The 17,882-nt window shown below is 35.8% G+C and overlaps 1 protein-coding gene across 4 annotated transcripts in view; it reads left to right on the top strand.

Moving 5' to 3' along the window:
* Window positions 1-17,882, top strand: part of RFX3 (regulatory factor X3) — a 104,874-nt gene that overhangs the window by 69,610 nt on the left and 17,382 nt on the right. For 3 of the 4 annotated variants that reach the window (XM_005488271.4, XM_074532848.1, XM_074532849.1), the window contains exons 5-9: window positions 8,228-8,302; window positions 12,393-12,574; window positions 13,152-13,271; window positions 15,774-15,895; window positions 17,122-17,234. In XM_005488271.4, the coding sequence (XP_005488328.1) occupies window positions 8,228-8,302; window positions 12,393-12,574; window positions 13,152-13,271; window positions 15,774-15,895; window positions 17,122-17,234 (612 nt within the window). The remainder of the gene's footprint in view (window positions 1-8,227; window positions 8,303-12,392; window positions 12,575-13,151; window positions 13,272-15,773; window positions 15,896-17,121; window positions 17,235-17,882) is intronic. The other variant, XM_014267957.3, reaches the window with a different exon arrangement.

The raw sequence follows: 17,882 nt of genomic DNA, 5'->3' as shown, positions 1-17,882 counted from the left end.
TAAAATAAAACATTTCTGATCAAATCAAAGGTGCACAGACTTTTATGCAAAAAGGATTATTAGATCATTTTGTCTGACATCATAAATAGGCAAGATATTTACTTACCATTTCTGCAACTGAGTATAGTGGCTTTTGTGAAAAAAGGGTATCAGGTGGATCTTGTGCCTTGATAAATCTCCTGCTTTGGTTTCTGCTTCAGGCTATGGAGCATCGTGGCTTCTCCCCCTCTCTTCCAGAGGTTTCAGTGTAGCAATGTCACCAAAATAATTTGTATTTCTCTGCCCCTTTGAATACCTTGCTGCTACACTGTGAAGTCTTTTATTGAGATAATGCAATCTTCACAAGACAGGGAATGTAAGGAGAAAGGAAGAATGATTGCTACTAAGATCCAGCACACCTACCCCAACTAGATTCTGGCTTCATCTGTCTATGCTCCTTGCTTCTCCTCTGATACAGTCTGGCCTCATTGGCTTTCAGTCTTCCCCATAAAAGCCCTGTAGCAATTATAATGTTTCCAATTTTGGCAGTTTAATGTTTATTTCTGGTATTGTTTATAAAAAAACCGAATTGTTGGAAACTCGGTTTATTCCAATGCAATATTCCAGTTTCTGATTTGAAAATATTTTAAGAAATGCAATTTTTTCATCATAAGAGATCAAAAATAGGTATCTTTCAATCCATGGGAAGACTTTGTGTTAATTCTTTTTGTTTGAAAATGCATAATAAACTGGATGCCAGGAGACTTGACATGATGATGTTCTCAAAACAGTCTGGTTGTCAATGGCATAGATGCATAATTTCTGAAGGACTACAGGTTTTCTTTGGTTTCAATTAAATAAACATTTGTCCTAATATGGCCACCCTCTCTGTATAAGGCTGTCATGCCATAAATGTTTTCAGATTTGATTTTCATAGTTATCTGAGTTGAATTTTCTGTTTAGTTTCTCTATTTTGGTTCTCTTGTGTGAATAACTCTGATGTATTTACATGTGTTTTTCAGTGTTAGGTGGAATGTATATGTTTTAAAAGTCTTTATGACAAGCTTGACAACAGATTTTTATGTGGGATTTTTTGGTTTGTTTTCCAAATGTGGGGAAAATGACCACGGAGAAAAAGGTTTAGAATATGTTTAAAGCTGTATATAAGAGACACTAGATATACAAATAACTGGATGATCTAGGGAAAAGATGGTAAATTAGTCTGTTTGACCCTATGTTGGAGAACTTCTAGCAAAGAGGTTAAACATAAAATCATAGATTGTTAAGGATTGGAAGGGATATTAAAGATTACCTAGTCCAATGTCCTCTGCCATGGACAAGGACACCTCCCTCTACATGAGGTTGCTCAAGACCTTATCCAGCCTTGCCTTGAACGGCCCCAGGGGTGGCAATTCCACAGCCTCTCTGGACAGCCTGTTCCAGTTTCTTGCCACCCTGGCAGTAAAGAATTTCTTCCTAATATCCAACCTTTGTTTCTCTCCTTTCAGTTTGTACCCCTTACTCTTTGTCCTATCACTGCAGTTCCTGATTAAGAGTCCCTCTCCCCCTCTCCACCTTTGCTGTAGGCCCCTTCAGATCCTGGAAGTTGCTGTGAGATCTCCACACAACTTTCTCTTCTCCAGGAGAACAGACACAACTTCCTCAGTCTGTCCTCATGAGGAAATGCTCCAGTCCTCTTATCAGCCTCATGCCCTTCTCTGTACTTGCTCCAACAGGTCCGTGTTCCTCCTGTGCTGTGCCCCCAGAGCTGATGCAGCTCTGCAGGTGGGGTCTGAGCAGGGCAGAGGGGCAGAATCCCCTCCCTGGCCCTGATGGCAGCAGTGTTTAGGTACAGCCCAGGACACCTTTGGCCTTCTGGACTGTGAATGCACATTGCCAGCTGCTGTTGAGGTTTTCCTCAACCATGACCCCCAAATATTTCTCTGCAGGGCAGCTCTCACACTTCTCCACCCACCCTGTAGCCTGTGATTGCCATGACCCAAGTGTAGGACCTTGCACTTCACTTTATTGAACTTCATGAGATTTGCATCACCCCGCCTGAATTGTGTCAAGGTGCCCTGGGACCTGGGTAATAACATTACATTTGAAAATTTGGGAAGGAAAAGGTAATTGGATTTAACTCCAAGCATTTTTATTTTTCCAGTCTGTGACTGCGAGCTGTGCTTTTTCTCCCAAACGACTCCATGTGTTCTTTTATAATCACTAGAGAACATGCTGTATTCATTAGTCAGGATGCATGCTTTATGTACCTGTAGACTACTGGTAGTGTGCATTTGCAGCAGGTGTTTGGACCCGTGTCTGTTATGTATATTAAATTTTCATATTTAGAATTTAACCAGGGGAGTTTTTAGAAATAAAAAAGCCCTTCTTTTTCTAAGTCTTTAAGGTTTATCAGCATTCTTTTAAGGTCAGCTTTATGTAAAATACCACACTAATTTTACAGCTTTTTTTTTCTTCTTCTCTTTCTGCATATTTACAGTTCTTTCATTCCATAGACTTAAAGAAGTATCTTTCTGTCTGTTTTCATGGTATTGTTTCAATATTTTTTGCAAAATTTCACAGAATCTGTTTGCAGGTGTTGCTACAGCTTTTTCTATTGACAGGAATGCAAATCTTTTAGATTTAAGTCTCCCAGCTGTACAGACTAGATTGGAGTTCTCCTCACAGGGTCAATATAATTTCATTTTCAAGCTTGTTTCTTGTGAGCAAGCTTGTCGGCCTAACACAACCCTGTGGTGCAGGTTTCAGAAAGCAGTATTATATACATGAATACTCGGTCCTGAAATAGTACTGAAAGCCAACATGAACCATGCATGTTTGTGGCATCCTAAAAGGCTGAAATTGTCACATTTTCAAAAAGCCTGTGTCCATTTATCATGTATTTTCAGATTCATTCTGCCTTATTTAGGTAGGTGCAATTGCCTCAAGTACCCAGGACTTAGCTAGCTCTACCACCAAATCAGCCTTTCTTGTATACATATGATGAATAAGTAATTCCTTCATAATGGAGCATTGTGATGATAGCTGCTTTAGAATTTCACTTCCTTTAAAGCCTGAAAGGGTGAACCTTTGGAAGTGGATAAAGGGCATTGTGAATGAGAGGTGCCTGTGGAAAAAGAGACAGTAGCTATCTTTTTTCAAGATGTTGCAACAATGTATTGAATACTAAGATTACACCTGCCTGCCCTGCTGCTGGTGGACAGTGGTTTGCAAATGCAAACATTTAAAAGAAAAGAAAATTGTAGGCTACCCAGATTATTCACTAAACATCAGGACTTCAATTTCTGCACATTGTTTTCTTTTTAATTCCTCAGAGCAACTTATGATAACATTTTGTAGTAATTGTTAAATTGTTAGTTGATCGTGGAAATTGTTAGCTGAATCATGTGGAAAACCACTATTTCTTTCTTCTTCCTAAGAGGAAGGGAGTTTTTTGCAAAGTGGGTTTGGGATAGGTGTTTGCTATGTCTGTGCTATATGCATCTTAGACTATTTTTTGTCATTTGTTTATCTAGTAACATGTTAATGAATACTGAGACATAACCTAGCAAAAACAGTCAGTAACTTCCAAATCAGTAGATCATGTAAGGATTACATTGTAGATACACATACTGGGATCAAACTGCTGAAGTTTTTAACCCTAGGAGAATATCCTTATTCCTTATTGATTGTATCTGAGTATATGGCAATGTTTTAGCTCACTAACAAAGTAAATTGAAGAAATTCACAATCTATAATGCTCTTAATTTAGTGACAGCCTATGTTTGTAACTGTACAAACTGATTAGTCTTCCTACATGTAGTGTAACATCTAACATGGTTTAGTCGGAATTGCAGTGTGAGTGATAGCGTATATATCAGTTATCAGAACTTTTAAATAAATTATTGTAGCTTATTAAGGCAAGAAAAGGGGGAATTTGAAATTTCATTTCAAATAAATGAAATTCTTCCTATTTAACATATCAGATAAATATGCAGGAAGTTGTGCTTGGAATCTCTCACAGTTTATTGTTAAAAATGGAAGGGTATCAGTCTTCCTTTTGTATTTTTACAGAATATAATTTTAAATGTTAAAATTACTTTCATCTGTAAACAAAATATTATAATAATACACACTGTATTACCTGTGTAGTTATTCCGTGTTTGTGCTTAAGTGCTATTAGAATAGAGGGGTAGTGTTCAGTTTTTTACAGCCTAAATAAAAGTCTCTGGCCAGAACTTAGAATCTAAAAGCTTGAAGGAACAGATTGTTCACATAAGGAACAGATCCTTCATTTAAGGAACTTTTTACTTGGATAGCTTCTATTTCCTGTACACAGGTGTCGCACAGAGCCTCCTGAAAACCCAAACCCTTGGAATAGCAGAGTAGAAGAAAATAAAATATTTCAGCTGTGGGGGGCCTACAAGAATAATGTAGCCCACGTGCTTCACTTCAGGGCCAACCCAAAAGTAAAGCAGGCTCTTAAGGGCTCTGTCCAAATGCCCCTTACACATTGATAGGCTCAGGGCATTATCAAGCTTGACCACCCTCTCTGTAAAGAAATGCTTCCTAATGGCGAGTCTGAACCTCTCCTGGTGCAGCTTTGAGCCATTCCCACATGTTCTGTCACTGAGTCCCAGGGAGAAGAGATCAGCACCTCCCTCTCCAGTTCCCCTCCTCAGGAAGCTGTGGAGAGCAAGGAGGTTGCCCCTCAGCTGCTTTTCTCCAGACCAGACAAGCCCTCAGCCCTCAGCAGCTCCTCACAGGCCACGGTGTCCAGTCCTTCTACCAGACGCCTTCTTGCCCTTCTCCAGACGCCTTCGCGGACCTTCCCATGGTTCTGAAATGGTGGAGCCCAGAGCTGCACCCAGCACTGGTCAGGGGGCCCTGCCCTAATGCTGGACACAGAGGGACAGTCACCCTTTAGAGTGCCAAGGTTGGTGCACTCAGGCTGGGGTTTGCTGCAGCCAGATGGGGTTTGCTGCAGCCAGATGGGGTTTTGTGCAGCTAGATGGGGTTTGCTGCAGCCAGGTGGGGTTTGCTGCACTCAGGCTGGGGTTTGCTGGACCCAGGTGGGGTGTGCTGCACCCAGGTGGGGTTTGCTGCAGCCATATGGGGTTTGCTGCACCCAGATGGGGTTTGCTGCAGCCAGATGGGGTTTGCTGCCCTGAGATGGGGTTTGCTGCACTCAGATGGGGTTTGCTGCACTCAGGATGGGGTTTGCTGGACCCAGGTGGGGTTTGCTGCAGCCAGATGGGGTTTGCTGCCCTGAGATGGAGTTTGCTGCACCCAGATGGGATTTGCTGCACCCAGATGGGGTTTGCTGCAGCCAGATGGGGTTTGCTGCACTCAGGATGGGGTTTGCTGCACTCAGATGGGGTTTGCTGCACTCAGGATGGGGTTTGCTGGACCCAGGTGGGGTTTGCTGCAGCCAGATGGGGTTTGCTGCCCTGAGATGGGGTTTGCTGCACTCAGGATGGGGTTTGCTGCACTCAGGATGGGGTTTGCTGCCCTGAGATGGAGTTTGCTGCACCCAGATGGGATTTGCTGCACCCAGATGGGGTTTGCTGCACCCAGATGGTGTTTGCTGCCCTCCTGGCTGCCAGGGCACACTGCTGGCTGCCATAGAGCCTGCTGCCAAGCAGCACCCCCAGAACCCTCTCTGCAACCCCAGAAACGCCCCTGTCCCAGTTTAGACTTGTGTCTGGCATTTCTCTATCCCAGGTGCAGAATCTGGCATTTTGACTTGTCATTTTCATGTCACTGGTGATTGCCCAGTGCTTCACTCTATCCAGATCCCTCCCCTCCCTCTACAAGGCCTCTTGTCCCTCAGGAGAGTCAACTGCACCTCCCAGTTACAGCACCTCCCAGTTTGATAACGTCTGCAAACTTACTAAAGGTGCGTTCAAGTCCTGTATCCAGATCATTGTTAAAAATGAACAGAACTGGCCCTAGAACTCAGCCCTGCAGGCCACCAATGGAGTAAAACAAGAAGCAGCCATAAGTTTTCAGAAAGGGCTAGTGAATCACTTAGTGTCTAAAAAAATTTGTCTTCAATCATAGTTTATGCTCAAAAGTAGTTAAAGTAATTTTACAACCTATATGGAAAGAGGGTTTCTGGGATTGTGGAGACATCTGTCAGATAACAGTTAAAGTTCATTTTATCAAAATATTATCTAAAAATGGTGAACAAAATAGTAGTGAAAACAATTTCTCTTTTAGCTTTTCCTAGTAGAATATGTGGAGACTCATTTTTAATATAGATCCCATTTCTGATCTTGATAAAGTAATTAACATGTTTTAGTGGTGACCAGTGTTGCTTGGCTTATGTGATGTACAAAAAGTGAACACAAATTCTGTGCCTTCAGTGGCTATAGTCATGAAATCTACTAAAAGAAACTCCAGCAACAAACATCTCCCAAATGATGAAAAGCCCACTAAAGCCATGGAATTGATATGGCAGTGAGAAGTCAGTGTCATCTGTAATGCCACTTTTCAAGTGAAATTACTAGAGATGCCAATTTTTTTAGCAGGTTGGTTCCCTGAACAAAGAAGACCACAAGTTGCAGCAACAAAATGAGAGTAGTAGGGAATGAGCAGCCGGCAGTGTAACCCTGGTGTACAGTACTGCTGTGGATTAAGCACTGTGGTACATATGACCTAACATTCAGATTTAGGATTTAAATGTCTGTACACTCTCAATTCTTTGATTGTAGTATTTTTTTTAGGAAGGGAAACTCTCTGGCTACAATATATAGTAAACTGACCTTATGATGATCTTTTGACCTTGTAGTTTTTTTCTTGAAGCATGCTTTTAAAAGTTGATCTTTCCTGTGTGATTTAATACTTTGACCTCAGGTTTATTCCACTGAAGCAAGTCAGACTGTCTAAAGAAAGAACATTATTGCCAAGCAAGAGTGGTTTTTTTAATATAGTAATTGTATATATTTAATAATGTACCTTTTTTTAAAGACTTGCAAAGCTAATATTACACAAGTAAAAGAAATTGCTCCTGACAGCTAATATATTAAAATACTTGTCAATTGCCCTCAAAAAAAGGAGAAACTAGTTTTACAGGTAAATTCAAATATCAGCTATAGTAGTTTTCCATTTCTACTATACAGAGAGTAAATTCAGCCAATATTGATAAATTATGTCATTAAAATGAAAATTAGTACTGTGGTATTTGAAGTACAATAGACAGGGCTCATTAAAAATGTTTGCAGAGATAATTATAAGTATTTTTTTAAAAAGTTTAAGTGGTGGTTCCATTGCTTTCATTTTGGCCATTTATTGTAGCTAATAATTGTGTGCCTTTTCTTACTGTGCATTCCATTGTCTCTGTCATTTTCATTGTTGGTTTTTGCTCTTCTGGCCCCCCAGATAAATTACACTTAGGTTTTTTCTTTAATGTTGTTGCCAAACTGATCAAAACCAAAATATCCATTGTTAATTAAAAGGAAAAGAGAGAAAATGGACATGAGAGTAACCATACATTTGAATTTTTAAAAAATCTCCTTTGCATTTTAGTTATACTGTGTTTTCTTTTCCTTTTTAAAAGCAAAATTATTGTGAACAAATCTGCTTTTCCAAAGGCTGGATCCTGCAGTCTGTGTAACTCCTGACTTTCCATTTACTTTGGCAGCTGGGGATCTTCAAAGGGTACTGGCAGGAGTAAGGATTGATGTCCTGTCCCAGTGAAGCTAATGGTGTAAAGCCTATTGAATTACTTTGGTTTGGGATTTGATTCTGTGATTTCAGATAGTTAAAGTTTTGTTTCTAATTCAATTCTTATTGCAAGCTCTGCATGTTTCTTCCTGTTATAGTTGAAGGGAAAACATATGGAGGCCTTCCATAAAATCGTTTAGGGAATTTTTTTTTTTTTTTTTTTTACTTTAGTGATTATGTTTTTGTTCAGTCTGGGTTATTTTTATTTCAGTGCAGCTCACCAGTAATTCTACTTCTTTGAGCTCATTCTGAGCAGTTTGGAAGGTAAAATGAACTTTGAGGCTGTGATCCTTCATTATACATGCTAGCAAAATTGGATATGTGTAAGGGCTTTCTGACCCCATTGAGGAGGCTTGTGTTCACTGGGACTCTAGATTGAGGCCTTTTAATAAAATATATGCCCTAGCCAGGAATGAAGCAGGCATTTCTGTTGATCTGTAAGGAATCTGTCAAAACTTCTCTGATCAGGCTTTTTTACTATCCCATCTTGAGTCCTTTTTTTAATGACATCTATTATCAGATTGAAATGGCGATTGAGACACTGCAAAAGTCTGATGGTCTGTCCACTCACAGAAGCTCTCTTCTCAACAGCCATGTAAGTTGTCTCTTCTTCACATACACTCTCTCTTGCTTGTTCTGCATGCTTAGCCTGCCTCTAAATGTTTGTTTTATTTTATTATTACTTTTTGCTCTTAATCTTCCCATCTTAGTTGCTTGTAATCTTCTACTACACCTCCCATGGCTTTATTTTGTCAGATTAAATGTCTTTATGGTATATTGCAGAGTGTTACCTGTTTCCTATGCTGTACACCTGTGTTAGGATGAGTTAACACATTTGACTGTTTTGCGGGTTACAGTGTAAATATCAAGCTAAGGTTCAATCAGTTCTAAATTAGGTGGCTTTTGGCATTTTAAATACAATTGTCTGCATCATAAGAACTGTGTACCATATACTAATTTTGTGGCATGTGAAGAGGAAGAGAAGAAAAAGCACACCTAAATAATATATTTAGGTTATTCCTAGGTGTTTCTTCATTTATTCTGACTAGTGAGTTTATTTTGAAATTACTTAAAAATCCTAAGGATCCCTCTGATGACCTGGTAAAAATTGAAAGCAGTGCCTTAATTTGAAGTACACAGAAATGTCTTATTCATCTGCCTTTTACTTTGTTCTTACGCTGCAAGTCTAACGTTTCATAGACAAAGCTAAAAGATATTTGGGGAAAACATGATCTCCAAATATAGTGACAAGTTCATTATATAAAACTTTAAAATAAAGGAAAAAGACCAAGTTAATTTTAAACTTATTATGTAAATAATGTTATTACTTTGTAAGTTCTTAGTCTTTCTGAAATGTTTTTTTTTTTCTGGTGGTTCTTATGGTTTTGAATTTTGTATTTTTGCCATGTTGATTGGTTTGTATTCATATTACTTTTTTTCCTTCTCAGCTTTGCTTATTATATGAATTCAAATACCATTATTGCTTTACAGAAGAAATTGAAATTTAGTTTGCAGTCTGAAATGTAGAATATGATAGTAGAGATTATCCTTTGGAAATCGAATTAAAAATGTATGCTTTAGAAGAAGGTTTGAGTTTGGATTTGAATTTTTTTCCTGTAGGGGTCTGGTTTTGTTGAACTTAAAATTAAAAATGTTTTGTGGAGAATTTAGGCAAGATTTTTTTTCTTAAAACTAAAATTTAGAGGAAAACTGTATCATGAAAAGTTACAGGAAATTATATACAGAAAGAAAATTTAAATTCCACCTTTTCTGCTTACAAAATAATTATTTTGAAGATAAGGTGGTATCAAAATTATTATTTAAATAATAATAGATATTATTGGACTAGTAGTGTCAAAATGGTTGTTTAAATGTCATTTTTAACAGACTGTGACTTTTTCGGGAATGTTTTAGAATGATCTAGAACGCTTAAAACACTAGAACTATTCTAAGTTTGTGTTTTAAACCTGTTAGGAAGTCTCTAGTCATTGTATAAAACTAAGAAAGATTACAAGATAAGCTGCAGTGCCTCTGTAAGCTGTGTTTCACTCATTCCTAGTTCTAGGCACTGCTCACAGTGTCTTCCCAATAACAAGATTGGTACAGAAGATCACAGTCCTTCCAGCTGTGAAGACTTACCATGGTATTCTTGACTGTGAACACTTTGTGAAAAATACTGTGTTAGGGACGTATCTTTGACTCTGTGGGGAAAGAAGAATTTAAAACAACCCTTGCACACATTTTTATCACAAAAAGTCTTTACTGCTTTTGGTCATTTTGAAAGAAATTTAAAATCTAGATCACACAGGATGTTTTGCCTGTTTTTAAAGCAATGATTATTGTCTTTAAACTCAAGGACAGTGTAAAGAAAGTTTAAATGTAGTTGTACACTTTGTCTCTTTAAATTTTTCTTGAATTTGCCTTCTAATGGTTTGGTTTGGCATTTATTAAACAATTCGCTTAACAGATTTAAAAATAGAATTCTAAATTGTGTTTTTAATTAACTTACACACTTAGAAGGTGATAAATAATTTGTGGAAATATTTTAGTTTGGGATTTAAATTTTCAACCTTTGTTACCTCAGTGAAGTTTTGTAGGATTTGTTTTCCTAAATACATGAGTTCTCATTTCAAGGAGTTTGTAATTTCTCCTCTGTTTTCTTTTGTTTCTTGATGTATTTCTGCATGGGATCAACTTATTCAGCCTATTGATAGTTGAGTGTTTTATAAACATTGCAGATTAATTGAAATCACACTCAATTTAACAGGTCTGGCTCTGTGAATATTTCGTACCTTTCCTCATCTTAGCATTACATTATGGTCAGTACTACAAATTCATAACCCACCACTCAAACCTGAACAATTTTAGAATTGTATTTCAGCTTGATGGAGAAGTGTTTGGGTTCTTTAAAAAGTTGTTTACAATAATGTTTGGATTCAATTTTCTCTTAAAATCATGAATTAACTGCACTTTTTCTTCCAGGCTATAATCTATGAAGTAAGGATTTCAAGCCCTTACTACTAAGTAACTCCTTCCAAAAGCAAAAATTCTAGTATTGCACTTAACTTTTCATTTGGCTTTTTGTGTGTTGAATAATGCAAGTTATGTTTGAAATAACATCTGTTAGAAATTCATATAATTAATGAAGTGCACTCAAAGTGATTAATAATAGATTAGAAACCATCTGGAGGAAAATATCTTTAATGCTACACACAGAACTTAATTGCAAAATAATTAATTTTTTGTTTGTCAGTCTTTTGGGATTGACAGAGTTTTTCCCCTTGGGGAAAGCAGAAGTACTTCAAGTTCTGTATCATTCTGATTCAATTCTAGATATAATAATATATGACAAATGTTATATAAATGTATTAATACAAGTAGAAATGTAATAACAGATTTTCAGTATGGATAGATTGCAACCACTGAAAGTTATAATTACGTTTGTAAGCCGAGACAGGCTTAGGTCAGATCACTAGTTAAATAAGTCTAATACATTCACACAAAACTCAAATATTAACAATTATACCTTTTCTTCAGCTATATTTCAAAATGACAGATGCTCAGTTTGGAAGCACTTGTGAATGTTAGTACATATAAAACAATCATAAATCATGATTAACTGTACTTCTTCATTTTCTTTATTTGAAATGCAAAATTGCCTGCAAACCAAGCTAAAAATCTTGTGTCTTGGAAGTTTTTGCATCTTCTTTCTGTATTTTTTTAGAGGTGAGAAAACTCTAGCCATCCATGACAAGTGCAGGAAAAAATAAGGAAAATGTTGACTTATCAAAAAAAAAACCAGTGAAATTTAATGTATCCTCAGAGTATATTGGTTTTGCTATATTTTGTGATTTTCCTTTAGTACTAAATCTAGGAGTATTAAATTGTCCTTTTAACATTTTTTTGTATATTAGCAACAGCTAGAGATGTGTCGTGAGTGTGCTGTACTTAGAACATGCAGTGATGTTACATAATGTCTCTTCTTGCATGTTTCTAATTATCTACCACAATTACATGAAAAGATTATTGTTTTTCCAAGAAACTCATTCTGTTCCATTTGGAAGTCAAAGGCAAGCAGGCTACAGCTGAAAGGGTTTGTATCCCTAATGATTCATAGAGTACCAATTATTTTCAATGTTACCTAGGTAGCTCTCTGACTTTTATGCAGTAGCTTTTTTTAAATTTGTATCTTAATGTTTTTTAACAACAAAGAGAAACAGTATCATTTTCCGGTTTTACAAATACATTAATTACCTATTGTGCCCAAGAAGTTTGTTTTCTGCAGTTTATGTGTATTACATTCATGATTCCTTTATTTCTTTGTGGTACTAACAATTTGTCTCCAAAGCATAGATACCTTTATTGCATACTGATATGTGGTACTGAATCAAAAATATTTTAAGAAAAGGGCACTTTCTGAAGTCATAAATGCAATGATTTCTGCTATTATTTCCTGGTAATTCTGAAGATATCAAAGCATTATTGTGTAACTAACATTTAAAGACACTCTGAGGAAGAGAGTAATTTTTAATAGACCTGAAGAGTGGTTCCATCTGTCAGAAGTTAATGCTACAATATTGTAGCATTATATTGTATGGCTACAATATTGTAGTATTGTATGGCTACAATATTTTCAATAAAGTATATAATAGGGTGGTTTTTTTTCTGTTTTGTATGTGATATAGCTTCAATGGCTTTTAGACAACTATGAAACTGCAGAAGGAGTGAGCCTTCCAAGAAGTACCCTTTACAACCATTACTTAAGACACTGTCAGGAGCACAAGTTGGATCCAGTCAATGCTGCCTCCTTTGGAAAACTCATACGGTCAATCTTCATGGGACTGCGGACCAGAAGACTTGGAACTAGGTTTGTGCAATTGAAATCCTGAATTATAATAAAAAATAAAGGTAATAATTATGGATAAGAAACTAGTCTGCTAGGAAAACGAATACATAAGAATTCTTTTAATAAGAATCCTGCATTAAAATATTAGTGTTTTTCTGTCAGTTCTATTTCTTCATGTTGAACAGTTCTGTGTTTTTTCAAGATGCTATTATAGTTTCATTTCTTCTGCTTATGACAGTTAATGTGTTTGTATTTTGGTCACTACACTTCAGATTTTTATCATTACAAATAAAACATAACTTTCTATTTGGAAATCACTAAGAATACTATTTGCCCATACTAGATAAATTGTATTTATTTACATTTTATTTTTCTTACTGAAGTGGAGTGCAAGTTAGTATGCTGATAATATTTATTTAAGAGAGTGAGTTACTTTCCCAAAGGTAGCAAAAAGATACTCATGTAAAACAGGTATGACAGGAGAGCCAGACCTGATTTGTGTGTGTTGTTTTCCAGTCAATGTAAATTTTAAAGTAAATGTAAAGAAAATGTGTAAAACTAGTATTGCTGCTCTTTTAATGCTTGCTCTTCCATAAAGGGGGAACTCCAAGTATCATTATTATGGGATTCGGGTCAAGCCAGACTCTCCTCTTAATCGACTACAAGAGGACATGCAATATATGGCCATGAGACAACAGCCCATGCAGCAGAAACAGAGGTAAAGTGTGAACCACATCTATTCACGCTATTTCTCATTCATCAAGTCTTTTCTTTACATGGACAAGTTCAAATTCCTGTTCAGCTTTTTTGATGTGAAAACAAAAGTGTGCTGAATACCCAATTGATGTAAATTATGTCAGGCACCAGTCAAAGTGAAAGAATATTTACCTAGAAATTGTCATAAATTTGCAGAAAATAAATAATGATAAAATTACCTATAATATGAACAGATTCTTCTTAACGATATTGAATTCTTGTCCCACAAGATGAGTAAAAGCAGTAAGAGCTTTAATTTCAACATTCCTATTTCTTTTCATTGCTCTATCATTTTATGTTCACACTTCTTATCAGAGAACTTACAATTAAGTTGCTTGCAATTTATTTCATGTCCCTATGAAGAATTAATATGACCTCAATGGTTTGCCTCCAAGTATATGTAAGTATATTCCCTTAGTATCTGTTGTTCCTGAGGAACCTGTGAAGGCTCAGAAGTAGTTGAAAACTGCGGCTCAGGGCTGTACTGGTGGTGAAAGAATGTGTGAATATGCATATTAAAAACTATTTTAAACAGAAAATTAATTATTTTTGAAAATTAATAATCTTTGAAAATTAATTTTGATTTGACTGGTGTTACTAGCCAGTCATATTGCTCTAAAGTAAAATACATTAGATGCATAATTTCATTACTCTAATCAATAGAATAGAAGAGCACCACATCAAGCAAGTCATCTTTAGAACACTTACTCCTCCAAAAACCTTCAGTTGAATGAACAGTTTGGTATAGTGTACCAAGCATATTTTGTGTCTTTGTACACAACTGAAATATCGAAACCACAAACTTTTAACTTCAAACTTTTCAAACTTAACTTCAAACACAAAGATCATTTTGATCAGAAATGATTTTACTGTCATTTCCAGACAGTACAGATTATTTACAACACTAAATGGAAGCTCATGGTAAGATATATGGTCTTAACTGTCTTTTGCTGAGCATAGTACAGGAGCATGAGATGTCTCATAATAACATCATGTAGAAAATGCTTATTACAAAAACCATGGCAGGATTATATAGTAAGGAATGATGACAGATATTTACAAAATCTCCCAGCAAGCTTATTTTACCCACTCAATCTCATTCACTTAGACATTTCATTCACTTGCATTCAAAATTACATATGTGCACCAAAACATATGGTCTAACTAGAATTATTTCTGGAAAAATGATGCCAGTCAGCTAAACACTGTCACATCTCTTGTCTTCTTCGTGATTCACAAAGAAAAAGTGATTTTGGAATTTCATTATATAACTGTTAGGACTGGATATTTCTTTTTGTATTATTTGCTTGATTATTTTATTTAAGACCATTCTATGTCTTACATAGTTCCCTTATTTCCCTTACCTAAATATGTTTGGCATCATTTTCTTAACTTTAAGTCAGTATGTTCCTTGATTTTATCTGAACAAAAACACATATATGGCACTGTGTGCAGTTAATGCACACTTCTGTGCCCCATGTTTTGTACTTGTACACATGTACCTGCACCAACATGCACCCAATTCAGGCTCAATTCACACCAGTCCTAAGCTCTGCTGTGAGAATCTGTAAAGGTATTGATGATGGGTGGGAACTGCAAGGTACCATTATGCACAATATGTAGCTGTTACATGAAAAGTACTGTGCTATAGAGGGCTTAGTATTTAACTTCAGTGTTTCATATATAACAGTGTGTGTTCTTATCATTGTTATCCACGTGTATTCAAAAATTCTAGCAGGATTTATTAAGAGAGAACTAAAAAACTGAATATTTTCATTTTCTTGATTATGGGAATATTTCTCTTTCGTCAGCTTATTATTATTTCTAGTGGTTCTTTTGTCTTTTAAATTAGTGGTAAATTGCAGTCAATACACTTTTTTTTCTTGATAGTTATACCAATTCTGCCATCTCTATCAGACACATTTAGTTGAATAAATACTTCTCTTCAGCAAAAGCTGTAGACTGAATGTATGCTTCATTTTTCTTCATTCCTTTTCTTAATTTGGGAACCATGAAGCTTTTGGATTTGCATAACTTCAGTATCAAAAAATGCTTGTTTTAAGTCTTAATTATCATGAGACAGTATTGTTGCTTCTTAAAAGCCATGAAACATTACCTTTGTTTTACAAAATTTTGTCAATCTGTGTGGAAAGGGAAGGATTTGATTTTTTTTGGTATAAATTTGCCTGTGTTACAATATGCTGTTACAAAGCTAAATTCTAGCAGAAATTGGGAGTACTGCTGGAATATCACCTTTGTGAGTTCTGTAAGCCATTGTTAACATTCTGGCTTCCCTTAGTGCTTTTTTCCTTCTGTTTTTTACAAAGTAAGTAAGAACCTCCAAATTCTTTTGACACTTTTCCTGAAAATTTTATTTTGAGATGGAAAAATCAAACTCAGTGTTCTATTTATGAAGAAGTAAACGAAGTAAAAGAAGGGATAATTTGTACTTGATATTTTGCAGGTATAAGCCTATGCAGAAAGTGGATGGAGTTGCAGATGGCTTCACAGGAAGTGGTCAACAGACAGGCACATCTGTTGAACAAACTGTAATTGCCCAAAGTCAACATCATCAACAGTTCCTAGGTACAAAAGCAGGCTTTATACTGCTATATAAATAAGTAAGGTGAACTTTGTTTTCACAGTGAATATCAAGCCAGACAAGTAAAATAGTTGCACCTGAAGTTATCATGCCCTCTGTAAAATCCTTACTGTCAACAGAACCAAAAGGCACTTAAATTATGCTTTATGTAATTTAAGTTTTATGTAATATTTAATATGCATAATGTAAGTATAAAGGGAAAATTAGAAAAAACAGTGTGAGGTATACTTCATATTACATAAATATGAAGTTGCTTTGCATAATTATATTAAATGTGCATATTGAAATTCCTGCTATGAAAGTTGTTTCCTTCATGTGCATTACAGTGCATTTTATTTCGTGAAAGTTGGCATAGGGGGATGGCATTGCGCTACTATGCAGGTTAGCCACTCCTAGCTGTTTTGAAAGGGTGTTCTAGTGTTGTGAGTGGAAAAAGACAAATAGTTTCAACTGAAAACTCAAAGGTCACGTTTAAAAATATCCAGATTGTGGATTTGTTGACCAGTTAAGCATGTATTCCAGTCACAGAAACAAATCTTAATTTAGTTAACTGTTTATGTAAAAAGAATCTTTGGCTGTGCTGAGTGTGCTATTAGTGTAGGCTTATTTGGTTGGGATTTTCAGCCACCAAATCCTTTGGCTTGATTTTGCTGTAACTAAAACCATTTGGAGCATAAGGGTAGCATTAAAATGTTTTGAATCTTCTTTTCCAGGTATCTTTCAGTCCAGTATTTTTATCTTACCAGCTTGTCTCCCAGAAATATTTGTGGCACATAGTAAAAGCACACATTGGCTCTACTTAAAAGTCTAGTAAATGTAAAGTAAAAATGTATATTAAGTTTATTAAGCCCCATCACACCTGGCTGCATGGAAGCTCTTCAGCTGAGCAACAAAAAAATTATTCAAGGATTAGTCTCTCCTGCACTGAATCTACATATTTTCTTTGTAATAGTCTGAAAAAGCATGTGTTAGGTTCTATATATGTATACTATGTACACGATAGCATTGTGATCTATACTAGTATAATTTTGTATTCATTTTTTACTAAAAATTATTAATGTATTTAGCATTTTGGCATACAACAGGTATTAAATAATTTCCCCTTTGAATATTATGACCTTTTGGAATTTATTTATTTGTATAATCCTTAGATTTTTTTTTTAACTATACTGTAATTGGCACTTCTTTCATTATGTTGTCATGACAACAGATGCATCTCGAGTACTGCCAGAGTTTGGAGAAGTTGAAATATCTTCTCTGCCAGATGGTACTACCTTTGAGGACATCAAATCACTACAGAGTCTTTATCGAGAGCACTGTGAGGTATTTCCTATAAACCATTTATTTTCAAAAGCTTATGACTTTTACTGAAGGCCAGTACAGGAGAATAGTGTCCAATATATTGTAGCCATGAAAGTGGCATGTGACCTTCCCACAATATTTTATTTATCTCAGTGAAAACAAGAGCAAAAAGGGTTTTCTGAATGATCCGCTTTGCAGGGGAAAGAGTAATATGTAATAAATACTGAGAATAAAATGTTGTTACATGTATGTTTCTCAGAATGTTAGACTTTAGATTGTGTATGGAGATATTTGGTTTAGTCAACAGCAAGTGTGAATCAGGTTAGATTATAATTTTATTTTATTTTTAAAAGCAGTAATATTTGTCTTGTATCAAAAAATCATTAAGACATTTAAACCACATTTGATACTTAACAATATGTCTTTTAAAATTATTTTTGAAGGTGCTTGCAACTTAGAAGGCATTATGAAAAGGAGTAACATGTCAGGTTTACTTTTCTGTTTGCAGTAGCAGTAAATATTTTCTGTGCCTTAACTCCTGTGATATGTTTACGTAGTAAACATAGGCCATACTAGTTCCCAGAGGCTTCCATGCAAGCCTTATGCAAGTCTCTGTGCACAACAGTTTATAGTGTTGGATAATTTATGGGTATCAAAGATAATAAAACA

The sequence above is a fragment of the Zonotrichia albicollis genome, chromosome Z, assembly GCF_047830755.1.
Source record: "Zonotrichia albicollis isolate bZonAlb1 chromosome Z, bZonAlb1.hap1, whole genome shotgun sequence".
Classification (NCBI taxonomy): domain Eukaryota; kingdom Metazoa; phylum Chordata; class Aves; order Passeriformes; family Passerellidae; genus Zonotrichia; species Zonotrichia albicollis.
This window is presented reverse-complemented; position numbering and strand designations above follow the sequence as displayed.